The sequence below is a fragment of the Lolium perenne genome, unplaced genomic scaffold, assembly GCF_019359855.2.
Source record: "Lolium perenne isolate Kyuss_39 unplaced genomic scaffold, Kyuss_2.0 unplaced35, whole genome shotgun sequence".
Lineage (NCBI taxonomy): Eukaryota > Viridiplantae > Streptophyta > Magnoliopsida > Poales > Poaceae > Lolium > Lolium perenne.
Window position 1 is genome coordinate 91,496 of NW_027248993.1, and position 16,005 is coordinate 107,500.

A 16,005-nucleotide genomic window follows, 5' to 3' on the forward strand; every position below is an offset into this window, starting at 1 on the left:
GAAGGCAGTTATCATAATTTGAGGATGATGGATTTCTTATTCACAAGCTAGATCGTATTATAAAGGAACGAGGCCCATCTATAGTAGGTGGGTCCCAGCTCTTCACGAGGGTCAGTGCGGCTTTAAAGCTCCTAAGTCGTCCACTATACAATAAAAGAATCGAAGCCAGAGGAAACAAGTGAAGGTGGATCAGCGATTCCTGTTCAGGTGGTTCCAAAACTAGAAACGATTCCTCTACTCGCTATGCGCAAAAAACCTGATAAAATAAGTATAGTCTAGATCGTACTCATGAAACTCATATAAGAACAAGGTATGGAAATTCATCTTTACAGATCGGAGGAAGAGTAGGTTATTCAGCCCGAGACTCGAGATGATCGATCTTGAAATGATAAGAGAAGGACCCACCCCTATAAATAAACTATTCCAATGACTTTGTTCGCTTCCCCTGAGGCAACGGCTGTACTCGGCACACAGACCTGGCTTATGAGCAGGATTTCTCAGCCAAGTGCGTATGGTTGCTACCTGTATTCTGATAGGCCACTTAATGACACTGGCTCCCAGTTATTGACTTATGAAGAATGGCTTCTCGATGGAAGAGAAACAAGAATCGGAAAATAGGAAGCTGCAATCTGAACCGGCTAACTAGACAAAAGGAGAGAGATTGGCTCAGTTCAGTAGGAGGAATTTCTACCGATTATTGAGTGGTTTGTTTCCTTTCCCCTGAAAGGTCAAATGGTTTATTTGCACCTGTAGTGGGACACCTCTCCCAGCTCCCAGCCAGGGTTCAAGCAGGAAACTATGTTAAGGAGCTGATCCGAATACAGATACAAGGCCCCCACTCATAACAACGAACGGTGAGCTTTCCCACTAGCCTTCACAGGAGCAGCACAATCATGGCCAAAAACAAAACAAAAAAGATCGTAGTACGAGTCGAGCTAGTCTAGTAGGCATTCTAAGTAGTTTCTTCTTTTCTTTTTAGAGGACCTGGCCAACTCGAATTCCAATGCAGCAATCCTATTGGTTTACTGAATGAGGGTGGGTAGACCGAAACGCTGAAGTGTTGTTATTTACTTCCTTCGATAACATAGATTGTCCACTCTTATGCCCCATGCATAAAAATGGCTTGTGCTTTAGCACGTTTCGAATAAAAGAATAGAAAAAAAAAGTAGGTGGATCGGGATCGCTATTACGAGTATTCGAGTTCTTGTTTTCCTTTCATTGGAAAAGGAATTATTTCATGAGAAGTGCACCGGTAGAAATGTGACTAAATATGATCTTGATCCATAGCTCGGACACCTGGGACCATACTATTACGATGATGCTGGAACGTATGCGATGGGACCTAGAGATCAGCATAATGGAAGAAGTGACTCCTGAGATGAGAGTATCATATTGATCTAGTATCTACTTTTCACGGGAGAAGGATCACAGGAGCTATTTATTTTTATAGTAAGTCTGGCTGCAAGCAGGCTAAGTCCAGGCAATGAAATTCTGTTGGGACATGCCCAAAGTGGCTTTTGCCAGAAGAAGCTGCGGGATAGGGAAAAATAGGCAGTTAGAGAACCCCATTGTTCGAGAATAACTTGCAGTCGAAGGAACGAAAGTATGCTCGACTGAAAGGAGAAGGAATTAAGGCTTGCCCCAGCTCTATCGTCAGTCGTTCTCACTCCTTCGTCCATCATACTCCCTGCACTCCCCAAACTCTATGGGTTGCGTTAGCTATACGAGCGAATTGGCTGTTTCGAGCGCGTAGCAATGCGAGATAGAAGATTGAGCTTGCATGCAATAGCTATAGGTTAGTGAAAGTAGGCACGAGTGGAGGGCACTAGTAGCCTTATCACGTCAGGTACCTTCCTATCACGAGTTTGATTATCACTCTCCTCATCATCCTCACTATTTGTCGTTCCATCATTTGTGGATAACGAATCAATATCGTAAGGAAGTGGATCATCTTCGATCAGAAAAGAACCTAGATTGTTGTCCGAGAGCTTTTTGAAACTATACATCAGACTATCAGGCATTCAGGCTATCAGGCAAGCAGTCAAGTAGGAGGGTGCCCATGAAGAGGTTGTCTTACACCGCATCCAGGTGCTGCATCATTACCAATAAAATCAGGCAACGATGGCGGATGTTATCTTAATTAGAGGTTCACTTTCCTTGGATTGAATATTGGGGGTATTTTGCATGATAGATCAGGTGCCTATGTTGTTGATACACCGAAAGATACTAACGCTATGCTCCACTTTCTTACTTTTATTCCTCAGCTCGCTTACAAAAACTACATATTTTTTTTTAGATATGGACCTGGGGTTCTCGCTTCTGCGCAAGCTATTTCCGAACCTGCCTGCCTTCGGGGAGATGGGTTGGGTCATACGCGGGACCTACCCCGAGGAAGGAGGCTTGAGGCGCGCTAAATACAATTGTTTTATCAACACGGGGTGGAGAAGGCATTGCAATTTCCTGCTTTTATGATTGCTTCGATTCCTCTGATTCTTGTTCTGACAGGAATTACCAATCCTTTATTGGCTATGTCATCCTCTGTTTAGTAGATGTATGGTATGGTATGGTTACTAGGTAGTGTTGCTCGATACCCGAGCTTGCACCAGTATTAGCTGGCTATTCCACTATTGCCAAAAGAATTCTGGCTATTGGCTTTCCAGCTTTCACCTCTCTGCAGCTTCTGGAGCTGCTTAAGCGCTTAACTTCTACCAAAGTGTGGTATACATTGGATGGAATTAGAGTGGGCGTGGCTACCTACATCGGGCAAGAATAGGAGTCGTATTTAGTTTTGTACCACCGAATAAGATAGCGAGAAATCAGATCAAGAATGGAACCTGTGGACCCTCCGACAGTACGAGCCCTTGTTCGCTTGGTTGCTCAACCCCTATCTCCCAGGCTACGACCTATCGCATTGCCTTCGATGAGTCTATATCGGATGGGTGTTCAAGTCTTTTGAAAAACCAGCCCATTCTAGTCTATCTGTCCCACTGCCTTTAGCTTCTTAATTGGAAGTGCAAGGTGGACCCAGTGGGGGTGATTCCTTACAGCATGCTAGAGAAAAGAAGTGCCTCGCCCATGAAGAAAAGAGATACGCGCAGTTGAGGACAATCTGTTCATCGTGCAAGCTTCATGCCTGGTCGAACTGAAACATCTTTCTTTTCTAGCCAGAGGAAAAGAAAGTCTCATGTTGCTCCTCAGAAAACGCGTATAGTGGCCTTCGTCGATGGGACCTCCAGTGTATGCGTTACAAGGCAACTAGCATTTTGTCATGGAAGTTCGTGAAAGAATGTTCTTGTTTTTCGTTGGAAAAACCAACGCCGACGTCAAGATCAGTCTCCTCGGGAGCAGAGCTTCAAAAGATGGGAAATTCCAATGATTCTTCGTTCATTAGAATGTCGATTCCTCACAATCGCTCTTTGTGATGCTGCGGAACCATGGCAATTAGGATCTCAAGACGCAGCAACACCTATGATGCAAGGAATCATTGACTTACATCACGATATCTTTTTCTTCCTCATTCTTATTTTGGTTTTCGTATCACGGATGTTGGTTCGCGCTTTATGGCATTTCAACGAGCAAACTAATCCAATCCCGCAAAGGATTGTTCATGGAACTACTATCGAAATTATTCGGACCATATTTCCAAGTGTCATTCTTTTGTTCATTGCTATACCATCGTTTGCTCTGTTATACTCAATGGACGGGGTATTAGTAGATCCAGCCATTACTATAAAAGCTATTGGACATCAATGGTATCGGAGTGCGCCTCTTAACGAGGGTGATTTAAGTGCAACGAAATGTACCGGTGGTTCGCGAAGCATCTGGCTTACCGGTCATCTCCCATTCCCGTCGTCGAGAGACTAAAAGAACTATAGCATGCCAGAAACGGGGAGTTGAGGTGGTTAGACCTATACCCCGAAATGCTCCCAGCATAGGAGCCTATGGTTCCATTCTTGTTATTGCTGGAGGTACACATACCTCTTCTCGGTGTGGTGGAGCGATATACGAAAAATAGATGCTAAGCCTGCAATGTCCGATAACGGGGCTTCAGTAGTGAATCTATCGGCACCACAGCAGTGGCATACAACTTTGGACCTAAGGGCCGGTCCCGTTACCTTTCGGAATGGGGGATCCCCGTTGGCAACAACCACGGTAGTAGTTGCGGAACTACCGGGCCAAGAGAGGACAACCTGTTGTTCCTGCTCCTCCTTCTTCGCTTCGGGGACGGAGGTCCTACGGTAGGTAAGAGCACGCACAAGCACTTGACCGAAGGGGACCAGCGCTTCTACTCCTCCACCGAGGAGCCGTTCTTGCGAGAAGCAAGGGATGTCGTGAACGGTGGGAGGTCAAAGAAAGAGAATTGACCTCTGAATACAGTGATCCTATGATCTAGATAGACTCCGTCCTTTTTTTTGAGATAAGGGTGACTCAATAAATTGGGGGTGGGACCTGCTGGCATAATGCAGGCTGGAACGTGGGAATTCGAGGTCTCATGAACTAGTTTTTTTCGTGGACAAACAGACTTTCCGGTCAGGCCTATGGATCCTTTTAGATCTACGGGCCGGCCGTTCACATGAGCATAGGGAATCTATACTCGAGCCTTCGACTTGGCCCCTGGCAGGATAGGTGAGGAATCACTCTTGATCTGATCTATTGGGGCCTACAACTTCGCCAAAGCCGACTAGCATCCCTTTCCACTGCGCATTTTTAGAACAAAGAAGACTACTACTACAAAACTAAAGGATCGAATTCGCTTTCCGTGGTGAACTGGCCGTCCCATACCTTCATTTTGTCTCATGTGTGTTGAACATTGTCTTCCTCGGTTCCAGCTTCACTGATGTAGGTAGGGCTGGGCGAGAAAGGGTCCCCTCTTGCCTATTAGTAAGCGGGCCTTCGATTCCACCGGGGTCTTACGGTCTCATAGAGGGGGGAGAACTACCTAACTAAAGAAGAATAGTGCTCTTTATAAATAAGAGTAGGCGTGGAGAGCTTTTTGCGGGGAAACTTGCAAGTCAAGTTTGGGGGGAGGCGGGCGTCGACCCAACCTTATGAGTATTCGGACTATAACAGTTCCGATGAACAGTCACTCACTTTTGACAGTTATACGATTCCAGAAGATGATCCAGAATTGGGTCAATCACGTTTATTAGAAGTTGACAATAGAGTGGTTGTACCAGCCAAAACTCATCTACGTATGATTGTAACACCCGCTGATGTACCTCATAGTTGGGCTGTACCTTCCTCAGGTGTCAAATGTGATGCTGTACCTGGTCGTTCAAATCTTACCTCCATCTCGGTACAACGAGAAGGAGTTTACTATGGTCAGTGCAGTGAGATTCGTGGAACTAATCATGCCTTTACGCCAATCGTCGTAGAAGCAGTGACTTTGAAAGATTATGCGGATTGGGTATCCAATCAATTAATCCTCCAAACCAACTAAACCGGGGAAGCTGAAGCGGAAATGCAATTCTCGGGTGAGGGAAGGGGGAAGCTCCAGGAAGGCTTCGCTCGCTCGCTCAAAAAGCTCTAACGCTCGTTTACGAGTGGAGTGCATAAGCCCTTATTGAAGTAGGGCAAGGCCTTACTACACGAGCTCGTAAGTCAAGCACGGAACGAGCCTTGTCTACGAAGCTTCGCTTCATCATCTTGCTTGCTTCTGGCGAAGCTTAACGCACTATAACATAGGCATGCATGATGGTATGGTAGGAAGACTCCTTTTAAGGCCGACCACTACATAGGAGCGATAGGAAGCCAAGCCGTCAAAAGGAAAGGCGAGCAGCCCTTATTGCAATAGCAAACGGCCTACTTATAGCCCTATTTATACCCTTTCTCGGGGACTTCAACGGGCCTTACAAGCTCAATAAATTGCAATTCTTCACCTTTTCCTCAGACAGTGGGAATGCATTTTCTTACTTGATTGACATTGACAGATATGTGTACCACACCGAACAAGCAATATGTCATATGCTTGATGTACCAGCCAAGCCAGCTCTTTTTTTCTCAGTTCCCTTATCCTTAGCGCAAAAGTCAAAAGAAAATGAAAGAGAGTTTGTATTTCTTTGGTTTAGTTATAAGAGTCATTATGATTACTATGCTACAACTTAGTGAACAAATTGCAATTGTATTTAGTCATATATTTACGTGTGTCATTCCGTTTTTCATTATACTTTCGTTTGCTGTGTTATACTGGAGGCACGCACCTTCCTTTCCTCCCTTATTTTTGAAGAACAAAGATGAGAACACTTCAAAAGAAAAAGATGAGAGCACTGGTGATTCAGTAAGTTGACTACTTTGTTCGCACTTTCTATTTGCGTCAGAAAAGTATGCTCCTTTCCCTCCTCCAACTGCCAGAGTTCACTAGCGCGAAAGAAAAATAGATGGATTGAGCGACGGGACATTAACCTGGATTTAGCCCTCCTCTCTACTATCTACTGGCTAGACCTCAGTTTAGAGCAAAGCGTGAACTCTGCTTCTAACCATCAATAAGATTGACTCGAACAAGACTGGGTTCCTATGAAAGTGAAAGGCAGGAGCTCTTGTATTAAACAAAACTTCCTTTTCTTTGGGTATCTCGAATGCCAGTTCGAGGGTGTGCTTTTAGGTCTTGATCGAGAGTGCTTCCTTTCGTGCCTTGGTTAGCCGGAACTAGAAATGCCGGGACTATGGAGAAGGGTCCCTCGGGCGAGATGGCTAAGCGTGTACGACGAATTCTGTCTATCTGAAGATCTGAGAAAGGCGCTGATTACAGCTCTGTCCTTGGATGGACCATAGGCCTGATGCTAGGAGAGTGTAGTTCGAGCATTCTATTGTGTGCTCGATCCGTGATACGCAAAGCAATCTCCTGTTTACTATTGATCTAATGACAGTTGATTGAGACTTGCCATTGTCGTATTTCGAAAGCGAACTCTTATCTGGTTTCACTCGGGTTCTCCTGTCGACGGGAAGTGCTCGGTTCGGATAACTTCTGTTTCCGTACCGGGATCAGCAGGAGGGGTGCCTCTGAGAGTGGCTTCAATCTTACTTATCCTAACTGAGTTCATCTTTCCAATAGATGATAGCTGATCTAATTTATGGCTCAGAGTAGCAGATTGGTTGGCTATGTGCTTCATGGCATCAGGAAATGTTTTGTTGATGAAGATCTTAATAAGCTTGTAGGTTCCTGAGCTGCCACTTTCCTCACTATCTGAACTGCTACTTTCTGCTTCTGTTGATGCTTAGGATGTTGCCGTTGTTGCTGTTGCTGTCTCTGCTGGCACTGAGGCTTCAGCTGGTTCCTGAGGAGAGACAGTAGAGGTTGTCTTTCTTTTCCTGAGAGGAGAAGAGTGTGTTGAGGTTTGTTTATCTCCTCTTGGCTGGTATGATGGATGAGCTACTAACTTGAGATCATCAGTACTCATTTGCGCCTTATCAAGAATGAATTTCATAAGATATGGGGCAAAGTACAGATTCTTCACAATGTCCCTCTTGCAGTCATCCATTTCTCTGAAGATGAAGTTTACAACATAAAACTCCTGACCCTTCATAATGAAATCCATTACATGCCATCCAAACTTAGAACTCTGATCTGGATTACCAGCTTTGGGATGGAAAGTTGTTCTAGCAATTTGATTTGCTGTCTTTGGCACTGGAAGGAGTTCTGCTGCAAATCCTATTTTCTTTGCCCCTCGTGTGTAGAACTTCCTTTTATCTTTGTCAGTCATCTGGTCAAATAAGTGCAGTTGGGGCAAGGCATCTCCATATGGTAGATTGAACACACTGGCAAACTCTCTAGCATTACAAGAGAACTTTCAACCCCTGAACATCCAAAACAACTTCATTTTGTCCTCAGGGATGTAGAGAGTGGCATAGAATTCTCTGATGATGTTCTCATCATATCTCTGCTGAAATCCATAAAATTGAGTAAGCTTGCAGGACTCAAATAAGGGAATGACTGATTTCAGATCTTCTTGCTTGCTGATGTGAGACCAATCTGCCCATCTGTGCTGAACCAGTTTCTTGTTGGAGTAGACTGAATGATAAGTATGGAATTGCAACATATCATGGAAACGTGGGTCTGGGCAGGATTTCTCTTTTGCTGATCCATCTTCATTTGAGAATGGGTCTTCTCCTCTTATCCTTGTAAATTACACTTTGTCCATCTTGTGAAGATCTTCAGTTGCTAAGCTTGAGGAACACTTTGGCAAGCTAGCATGCTCAGCAACTGAGATCATCTGAGCCTCTTGATCATTAGAAGATGCATCAGGCTGACTTGTGGGTTCATGTTGATGAGAGTGTGCTGCATTTGCTGCTTGTCCTTCATATGATATTTCATCAGCAGGAGAAGGAGGAGAGACTGGTTGAGTTGACCTTTCATTCTCCTGAACTACAGCAGCTTGTTCAGAGGTGTCTTGTGGTGTTGCTCCAGTGTTTGCTATTTCGGCTTCAGATGCTTCTTCTTCAGCCGGTGTGGGGTGAAGAGAAGCAGACCGTGCGGGCAGCTCACCATCAGCTGGATCAGCTTCTTGATTAGAGGTAGATGGGAATAAAGCCTCTTAATTTATTGGAGGTGATCTCCTTAGTTGTTCCTCAGTATATAGCTCTGGAGCAGGAGCAGAGGGTGGTGGCAATCCAGAAGAGGGGTCTACTGCAGTTTCCCTTTCTTGTGACTCAGTAGTTCCTTCAGATTGTGCATTTGACTCATGTGCATTGACCTCCTCATGAGTATCTAGCTCATTTGCTGGCATCTGTGAGTGTGCAGCTGGAGATATTGATGTTGTTGCTTCAGCTGCACCTGAGCTGGTCAATGGTGGAGGTGAAGAAGTAGATGCCTTTGTTATATCAGCAGAGAATGGAGCACCTCCAGGTGACTCTTGAGCTTGGTCAGGAGTTGACTCTATGTTCACTTCTGAGGCTGTGTTGGTTTGAGAGGAAGACGGCACCTCCACTTCTCCAGCTTCCTGCACTGTAGGTGAATCAGGCTCAAGAAATGGGTTTGAGACTGGCTTTCTTCTTGTTACCTTCTTTATGCCTTTCCTTCCTTTGGCCATTGTGGGTAGAGGGGGAAGATCTGGTAGAGTAGACTCATCATAGGTTCTCTTCACCCTTTCCCTCACTGCAGATTTCTTCTTAATCTTTCTCTTTTTAAACTTAGGAGCATCAGATGTTCCTTTTCCTGCTTTTGTTTTGCTGTTTCAGCTCTTTTCCCACTCACTGAGGCCTTCAACTGCCTCAGTTTCTCAGCTGTTTCCTTGCACTGCTTGGCACCTTCAGCTGCTTCAGTCTGAGCTCTTCTTCTGGCTTGAGATTCTCGAACTCTTTGAACTGCCTCTGCAGCCAGTTTTTCATGCTTAGTAGCCTCAGCTTTAGCTTCCTGTTTTCTTGCCAGGCACTCAGCCAGCAAGAGAAATTCTTTCTTCATTTTGCTCCCTTTCACTTGTATTCTTGGCTGTATTGGGTGTTCTTATATTTATGAAACAGATCTGTCTTTCTTCTCAGCAAGAATAGCTGCTTTTCTTTGAGTCAAGGTCATTTAGATTCTATTAACTAACAAGCCGGGATCCAATTCCATTTCAACCGCTGAGGTCATTAACGAACTATAAAAGAGCTAAGGAACTATTTCCAGATACCTAATCGGGTGCTGAACGAACTACTACTCTCGCTATGTCATTGCAATAGCTAATGGGTTTCGATGGCACTCAAGCAGCCTCACTACTTCGATCTCAGTAACCTAATGATCTCCCCAAACCAACTCATTCTCGGAAGGAGACATGGCCAAGGGTGAACAAGATATGATGGCTGAGAATCTCTATTCCTACAAAATAACATGATTCACATGCTCAATACCCAGGACAGTGGTTCCTCCCGCCTGGCTGGTCTAAGAATACAACCCCTACGACACAGTTGAAACCAATTGTCTCTCACTTCAAAGATGGACCCTCTGTTCCTTTGAAATGCCTTTGATACATCAATTCTGCACTTTTGAAAGTGAAGACCTAGGTCTTGCTGACCAAGAGGAATGAAATGAGCATACCAGGAGTTGTCTCTTAACATGTCATATGAAGAATACTTATTTTCAGAGAGTGCTTCCAGGTTCTCTAGTAGCTATATCAAACCACGACTCTGTACTAGCCAAGAGGCTTCGGTACTAACCAACACACCAGGATTCAAAGATGCAAAAAGAAAAAGGAAGATAATACCACTGCACGCCCTTCTCTTAGTTGAGAAGAACACTGGTAAGAAAGTATAGAAAGTTCAGAGACTGGGGTAGGTGAATCCATTGACCTTGACGTAGGGCTTTCCCCTCCACCCGAAGGTGATTGACTTACTGAAGACCGGCCCTAAGCCATTAATGAATTGAGCCTGGTGAACCATTGATATAGCACTCTGCGGGGCGAAGGCTATGCTTATCACGATAGTTTACATAAGCTCTTTCCTGACCTGGAATAGACGAATCCTAACAAGATTATAGACATACGCGGGATGAAACAACATCTACTCGAATTTCATTCACAAAGCCATCAAGGCGGCGCTCAAGAGAGGTTGTTGTCTACCTAATGCCATCCCTTCGATCAGATTGTAATGGCAGTAGCCCCGGTTTCACGGGTTTCGATACCCCAGCAATGTGCAAGAACATCCTCGAAAACGTCTGATGTGACTTCACCTGAAAGTGCATCTGGAACCGCTCCCAGTGCTGATTTAGATGCTGTAGGAACGAACAAAGATTGTGGTGCTGAAACAAACGGACAACTGGATCTGTCCTCTATTGGCGTTTGATAGCTCATTGCTACCTCGCCGGAGGGATGGGGAGATAGACTCTGACCCAGATCTCGCTATAGCCGCCAACGGATCAATTCATTAAGGGCAGGGAAGAATTCGAAATTAGTTCATTGAGTTTAGGAAAGGATGCCAGTTTGGAACAGTTGGTGGAGCATGGTGAAACGCGCTCATTTGGAGTGGCTGAAACAGAAACGTACTCGAGAGCTACTCGTCTTCCTAAAAGCTCTCGCAATGCAAGACCAGTCCTAATGCAATAAATACCGGTGCTCTCGAACTCAATCAGCACAGGTACAGGGCCAGGTGCTTCTCCAGCTCTTGGTACCGTCTCTTGTGCCCCACCTGTATAGCTAGGGTTAAGTAACCCATTCAGGAGAAGATAAGAGAAACACCATACCATCTGGTAAGGTTGGATCTATAAAACAACGTTGGTTGACAGAGCTATCTTGACATTATAGGTGGGGTCTTTGGATAGCAGGTATGCTGTGTCAGAGAGCATTGGTGAGATTATCCATCTTATAACCCCCATTAGACCGACAGATGATAGATTCCCTTCCAAGCCATTGAAACCTCGCTTTTCTTATCTAAATACAGGCGTTAGAATACGTTTTTTGTTATATAAGTTGGGACATCAGTAGGCTTCTCAGAAGCGGGCCAGCCCAGTACGGCACCCTTTATTGAATCGAACATGGGGTTGCCCTCTAGGGCATTTACACCGATCAGATCAGAAGAAGAAAAGCATGAGTTGAATCATGGCAGCAGAAAGCCTAGCTCGGTTTCCAGGGAGGTAATGTGCTCGCCAAAGTACTCCGGTGGTCTCGGGTTTCGCGACATCGAGCTGTTCAACTTATCTCTGCTTGCGAGGCAAGCATGGCGGATCCTACAGAACCCGGAGGCGCTTAGTGCAATAATCCTTAAATGTACTTCCCTGCTGCGGATTTCCTTGATGCACAGCTCGGTACAAGCCCCTCGCAAGTGTGGAGGACGCTGGTTGAGGGCCGAGATGTCAGACACCGCAGACGGATGGCGGCAACATATGCTATCCATTGGTCTACCCGCCCGGTGCAACAAAACAAAACCACTTCTTATTTTATTTATGTCGCACAGATTTCAATTCAAGTTGAGCACCCATGAGTGCAAGTAGAAGGCGCTTTTTATAACTAAATGGAGGCTTAAGAGCGATGGCTGGGAGAGAAGCCCCAGTAGAGCCATCGGATGAAGCTAACAGAGAGACCGGTCTATGGTCAGAGCTGCCAGATCCGACATCGGCACTAGGTAACGGATCACCTGGTGGTAGCCGAACTTCGTCCACCAGGAAAGCCACTTTTTCATTGGATTGGGAACACGGGTAGCGAGAATTCTTACTATTTACATATTTAGAACTAATAGCAATGGGGCCCTCTGTCGAGGCCTACCCTATGCTTTTTAAAACACTGACTCGAACGGCTCTGAAGAGAAATCGAATACCCAATTCTCTCGAGAAAAGAGAAGAACAGGGACCCGGCTTTTATCTTTAGATTGTTTCATTTGCTTAAAGTGCAGACTGGTGTTCAAGACTTGGGTCATATCAACTGCTTCAGCTGATTCCATCGGTTTTGTACATAGGGCGAAGACCGGGCAATTTCTTTTGCTTGGGGCGAAGCAGGATTTGACTAACAGAAAAATAGGGTTTGGTATTTCTCGAGCCTGGTTTGCTGCTTGATTGGAAGGCAGGCCCAGAAGGGAGGACCAATAGCCCATCCCAGCATTGTGACATTTGAGTGAGGTACTTCCAAAGAAGTAAATTTAACACTCAAAGTGGAGGTGCCTAAAGCAAGATTCTAAGTTCCACGACCCCGATGCTGTTATCTCATTCTCCGCTACCTCCTTCGGTGGGTCATCCGGCATGTGTAGCTGTTTTTATTGATCTCATGTATTATTTATTTTGCTTGCTTCTTCAACTACCGAGCCTTCTCCCTCCCTTGGAGGAAATATGTCCATTCGAGGTTGTTTTTTGATCTTAGAAAGTCTGGGTTGGTAGGCCGGGCAGAAGAGAGAGAAGGTATTATTTTGTCAAGCTCAAAACCATGAGCTAATCAGACAGATGCGAGTGACACCTCCGTGGAAGTAGGATAAGCTCGTAGTCTTCCTTACAGGTGATGTTTTACAAGACTTCCCTTCTTCTTGATCCTGTAGATATAGGGTTGCTTTCAAGATTCTCCCATTTTAGAACCTTAAACTACTATCTGGTGTCGATCGTACCCCGGTGCTGCCTGAAGGAAAGCAAGAAGCATGTGAACACAATCTTGATCTTCCAACACTGGATCTCCCTTTGCTCCTCTTTCCACAAGACGTGAATGCCAGCTAAGCGAAGCGCAAGTAACTACAATAGAGCAGATTTGTTTGGTAGATATTCCACAAGGCGAAGCCGTAGTGTCATTCCTTGCTTATAGGCACAGTCATAGTCGAATCAAACAACCAGTCAGTCGGTCGTGGAGATTGTCGCTTAAGAGAGCACTTCCTATATGAATTGTGTCAAATAGCTCTGAGTTTTCCTTTAATACCGGGCTAGGAATGTTGAGCTTAGAGTAGAAAGGCTTTCTTGGATGAAGAACTATGGCTCCTTAGTAAAGGGTAAAAGTTAGTAAAACCTAATCCGTTCTAATCCATTCAAATTCCGTCCAGTAAAACAGACGAATTATCTCGAAGATGATAGATAAGAATATAGCGCAACGCCTTGGGAACTGCCAATTTTGCTTGGTTCATTGATTCCAATCAGAAAACCGGCATAACCCCGATACTAAAGGTGTCTTCATTCAGTAGGGGCTTATATTGGCAGATAGGAGCAAGGCTGAACTTTCAACGTATTGTATTGTTGACTTCTCACCTTGCCATGCCAGCCAATCCTCTCCGATGCTTTGCCTTACTCTCCACTGAGAATTCTCGTTTAGAAAGTTCTGTAGCAGATACAAGATTCTAGGGATCAGCAGCAGATACCGGGTCCGACTCCGCAAGGAAGTTCTCATTTACGATATTTACGCCTGGGTGGTGTGCCTTGTCCAGCCGGTTAAGGGTACCAGTGACATCCAACCTTTTGCTTACGAGCTTGGGAATCGGGACTCCTCATCGGTAATGACTCCCGCTTCGTCATCCCTTTTATGCTTTGAACGAGCTACATTCCGTTCGAAGCACAAGTCCGGGTTGTGCTTCTCAGCTGTCCTTGCCCGCAGAGATAAGATGCTCCCTACGGGGTACGCCCTCCGGGGGTTTACGCCAGGGGTGTTTGTACCAACCTTGAATTCATTTCCTTTACTTTTTTTTATTTCCCTTTTGGAAATTCCTATTTCTTCTTATTAGCCCCATTTGAATACAGCTGTGTCAGAACCTTATTTAGAGTTCCCATCTTATTTCTCTTTGTTTTCTGGGGGTTATGATAGATCACCCTCAAAGCAACCTAAACGTGGGTTCATTCTCTATTTAGGTGCCACTGAAACGGGAATATTGGATTGAGATCGACATCAACCCAATCTCCCAATAAGGGTTGTTATTTGATTGCCTAAGTATGATATCTGTCATTTATTCATTTGATTTCTAATAAATGATAATATTTCCCTTATTTCTGTCATTTATCAATTTGTAAATCTGAAAAATGCAAATAGATTATTCTTAGTTTGATTCAAGATTTATCCGTACTCAAAACCTCGTTCCAATACCTCTGCAATGGGATTCCCCACAACTGGTACTAAAAGTGAATCCTACAGCCCTATTCTATGCCATTTGCGCTACCAAAACAAGAACTTCTAATTGCTTGAAGGCTAAGAATCGATAGTCTGATCCAGTACCCACCCCATGCTTTTCCCAAGATCTGCATCTCTACCTCACTGTTCAAGGTTGTCAGCTGTTAGAGTAGGTTCCTTTCAGCCTGCTCTTTACCTCTGAATAGGATCTTTCGAGCTTGGAGGATCCAGATTCTGTTCATATTCTGTTCATTCAGTAGTTCTGTTCCCAAGTTTAGAATTCATATGATTTGGGAAGGTACCCAGCACCTCAACAGGAAGGCAAAGTTCTAAGAAAAGTGGGTGAATTCAAGCCAATAGGGCATAAAAGAAAGTGTCAATTACGATAGAATCTAGTTCCAGTCTACGCTTTAAGGAACGCTTTGTATTCTTCCGACCAATCCACTTCTTACTTCTTCTTCTGTGTCAATAGGACCATCAGAAAGTATTAATTAGATAGGGCAAGCAGTCTATCCATCAAGTATCATATCCCGCCACCAAGCATATAGTTATCCAGACCAGCTGTAGATACTAAGCCACCCTCCACCACCACGTACATGCACTCCATCATAATAATCTCTATCTATCATTACAGGACGATCGATAAGTCAAGATTCACAGGGTACGCCGCTTCGCTTGCTCATGGGGGGTCCTTAGTTGGATCCGTCGCATGCTTTCACTTTCTTCTATCATAGTGAAGATCCTTTATTTTCAACGGGACCTGGCGCATAACCTAAAGTCGGTTTGATATGATGGGAGGAAGGCAGCTTATGTGAAAACTGCCTTTATGGTTTACAGTTCAAATAGATCAGGTGCCTATGTTGTTGATACACCGAAAGATACTAACGCTATGCTCCAATGCGGGATGAGGGCCAACGATTGTGATGAGTGGGGACCTTAGAGCTTAAAACCTACATACAGTGACCCTTATGGGTAGCGCCCTGGGCTGGCTATGTACGAGACATCAAACCGTTTCCCGGGTCCAAAGTTTCCATTTCCAGGCCTGATAGTCTTCAACTGAAAAAAAGTAGGGCGGAGAACTAGTAAGAATTGTGCCTGCCATTCAATTCGTGACGTGGATGATCCGCCGACGGAATCGATTAGGTGAAACGGCTCTGCAAAGTTTGTTTGTTCATAAAGGCTGCATGCAGCCATGCAATTCGTACTGCATGGCGATATTACTCTACCACTCTATAAATGGAGGCTCGATATCTTCACTTCATCACAAAGAAATTGAGTACTAGCACGCATTGCTATGGATGCTGCAACCGCACTTTTTGCAATTGCTACCGAAATGGAGCAACTTCAAAATGAGATTGAAGGGCACCGTAGAATGCTAAACAACTTTTTGAGAAGTGTTAGAACAATGGATCCTGCAAAGAAAGAAGCGCGCATTCGCGCTACCAGAGAGCGCATAGAGGGTTTGGAGGAGAGGCAGGAAGCGCTGCGGGTGGAGCGGCAAGAGCTCTTTATTGGTCTAGCACATTTCGCTAGACGC

General features: G+C 44.9%; 1 protein-coding gene across 1 annotated transcript; it reads left to right on the forward strand.

Annotated features, from left to right (window-relative positions):
* The first annotated feature begins 272 nt into the window (after window positions 1-272).
* Window positions 273-5,818, forward strand: LOC139834324 (cytochrome c oxidase subunit 2). Its single transcript, XM_071824807.1, has 2 exons — window positions 273-3,760; window positions 5,013-5,818. Exons 1-2 carry the CDS (start codon window positions 3,373-3,375, stop codon window positions 5,438-5,440), a joined length of 816 nt encoding a protein of 271 aa, XP_071680908.1. The 5' UTR covers window positions 273-3,372; the 3' UTR covers window positions 5,441-5,818.
* The last annotated feature ends 10,187 nt before the right edge of the window (window positions 5,819-16,005 follow it).

Bases quoted from the DNA above. Each gene is read 5' to 3' on its own strand.
- LOC139834324 (XM_071824807.1), top strand. From the start codon at position 3,373: ATGATTCTTCGTTCATTAGAATGTCGATTCCTCACAATCGCTCTTTGT. The intron at 3,761-5,012 runs GTGCGCCTCTTA...GAAACTTGCAAG, and splicing joins TGGACATCAATGGTATCGGA to TCAAGTTTGGGGGGAGGCGG.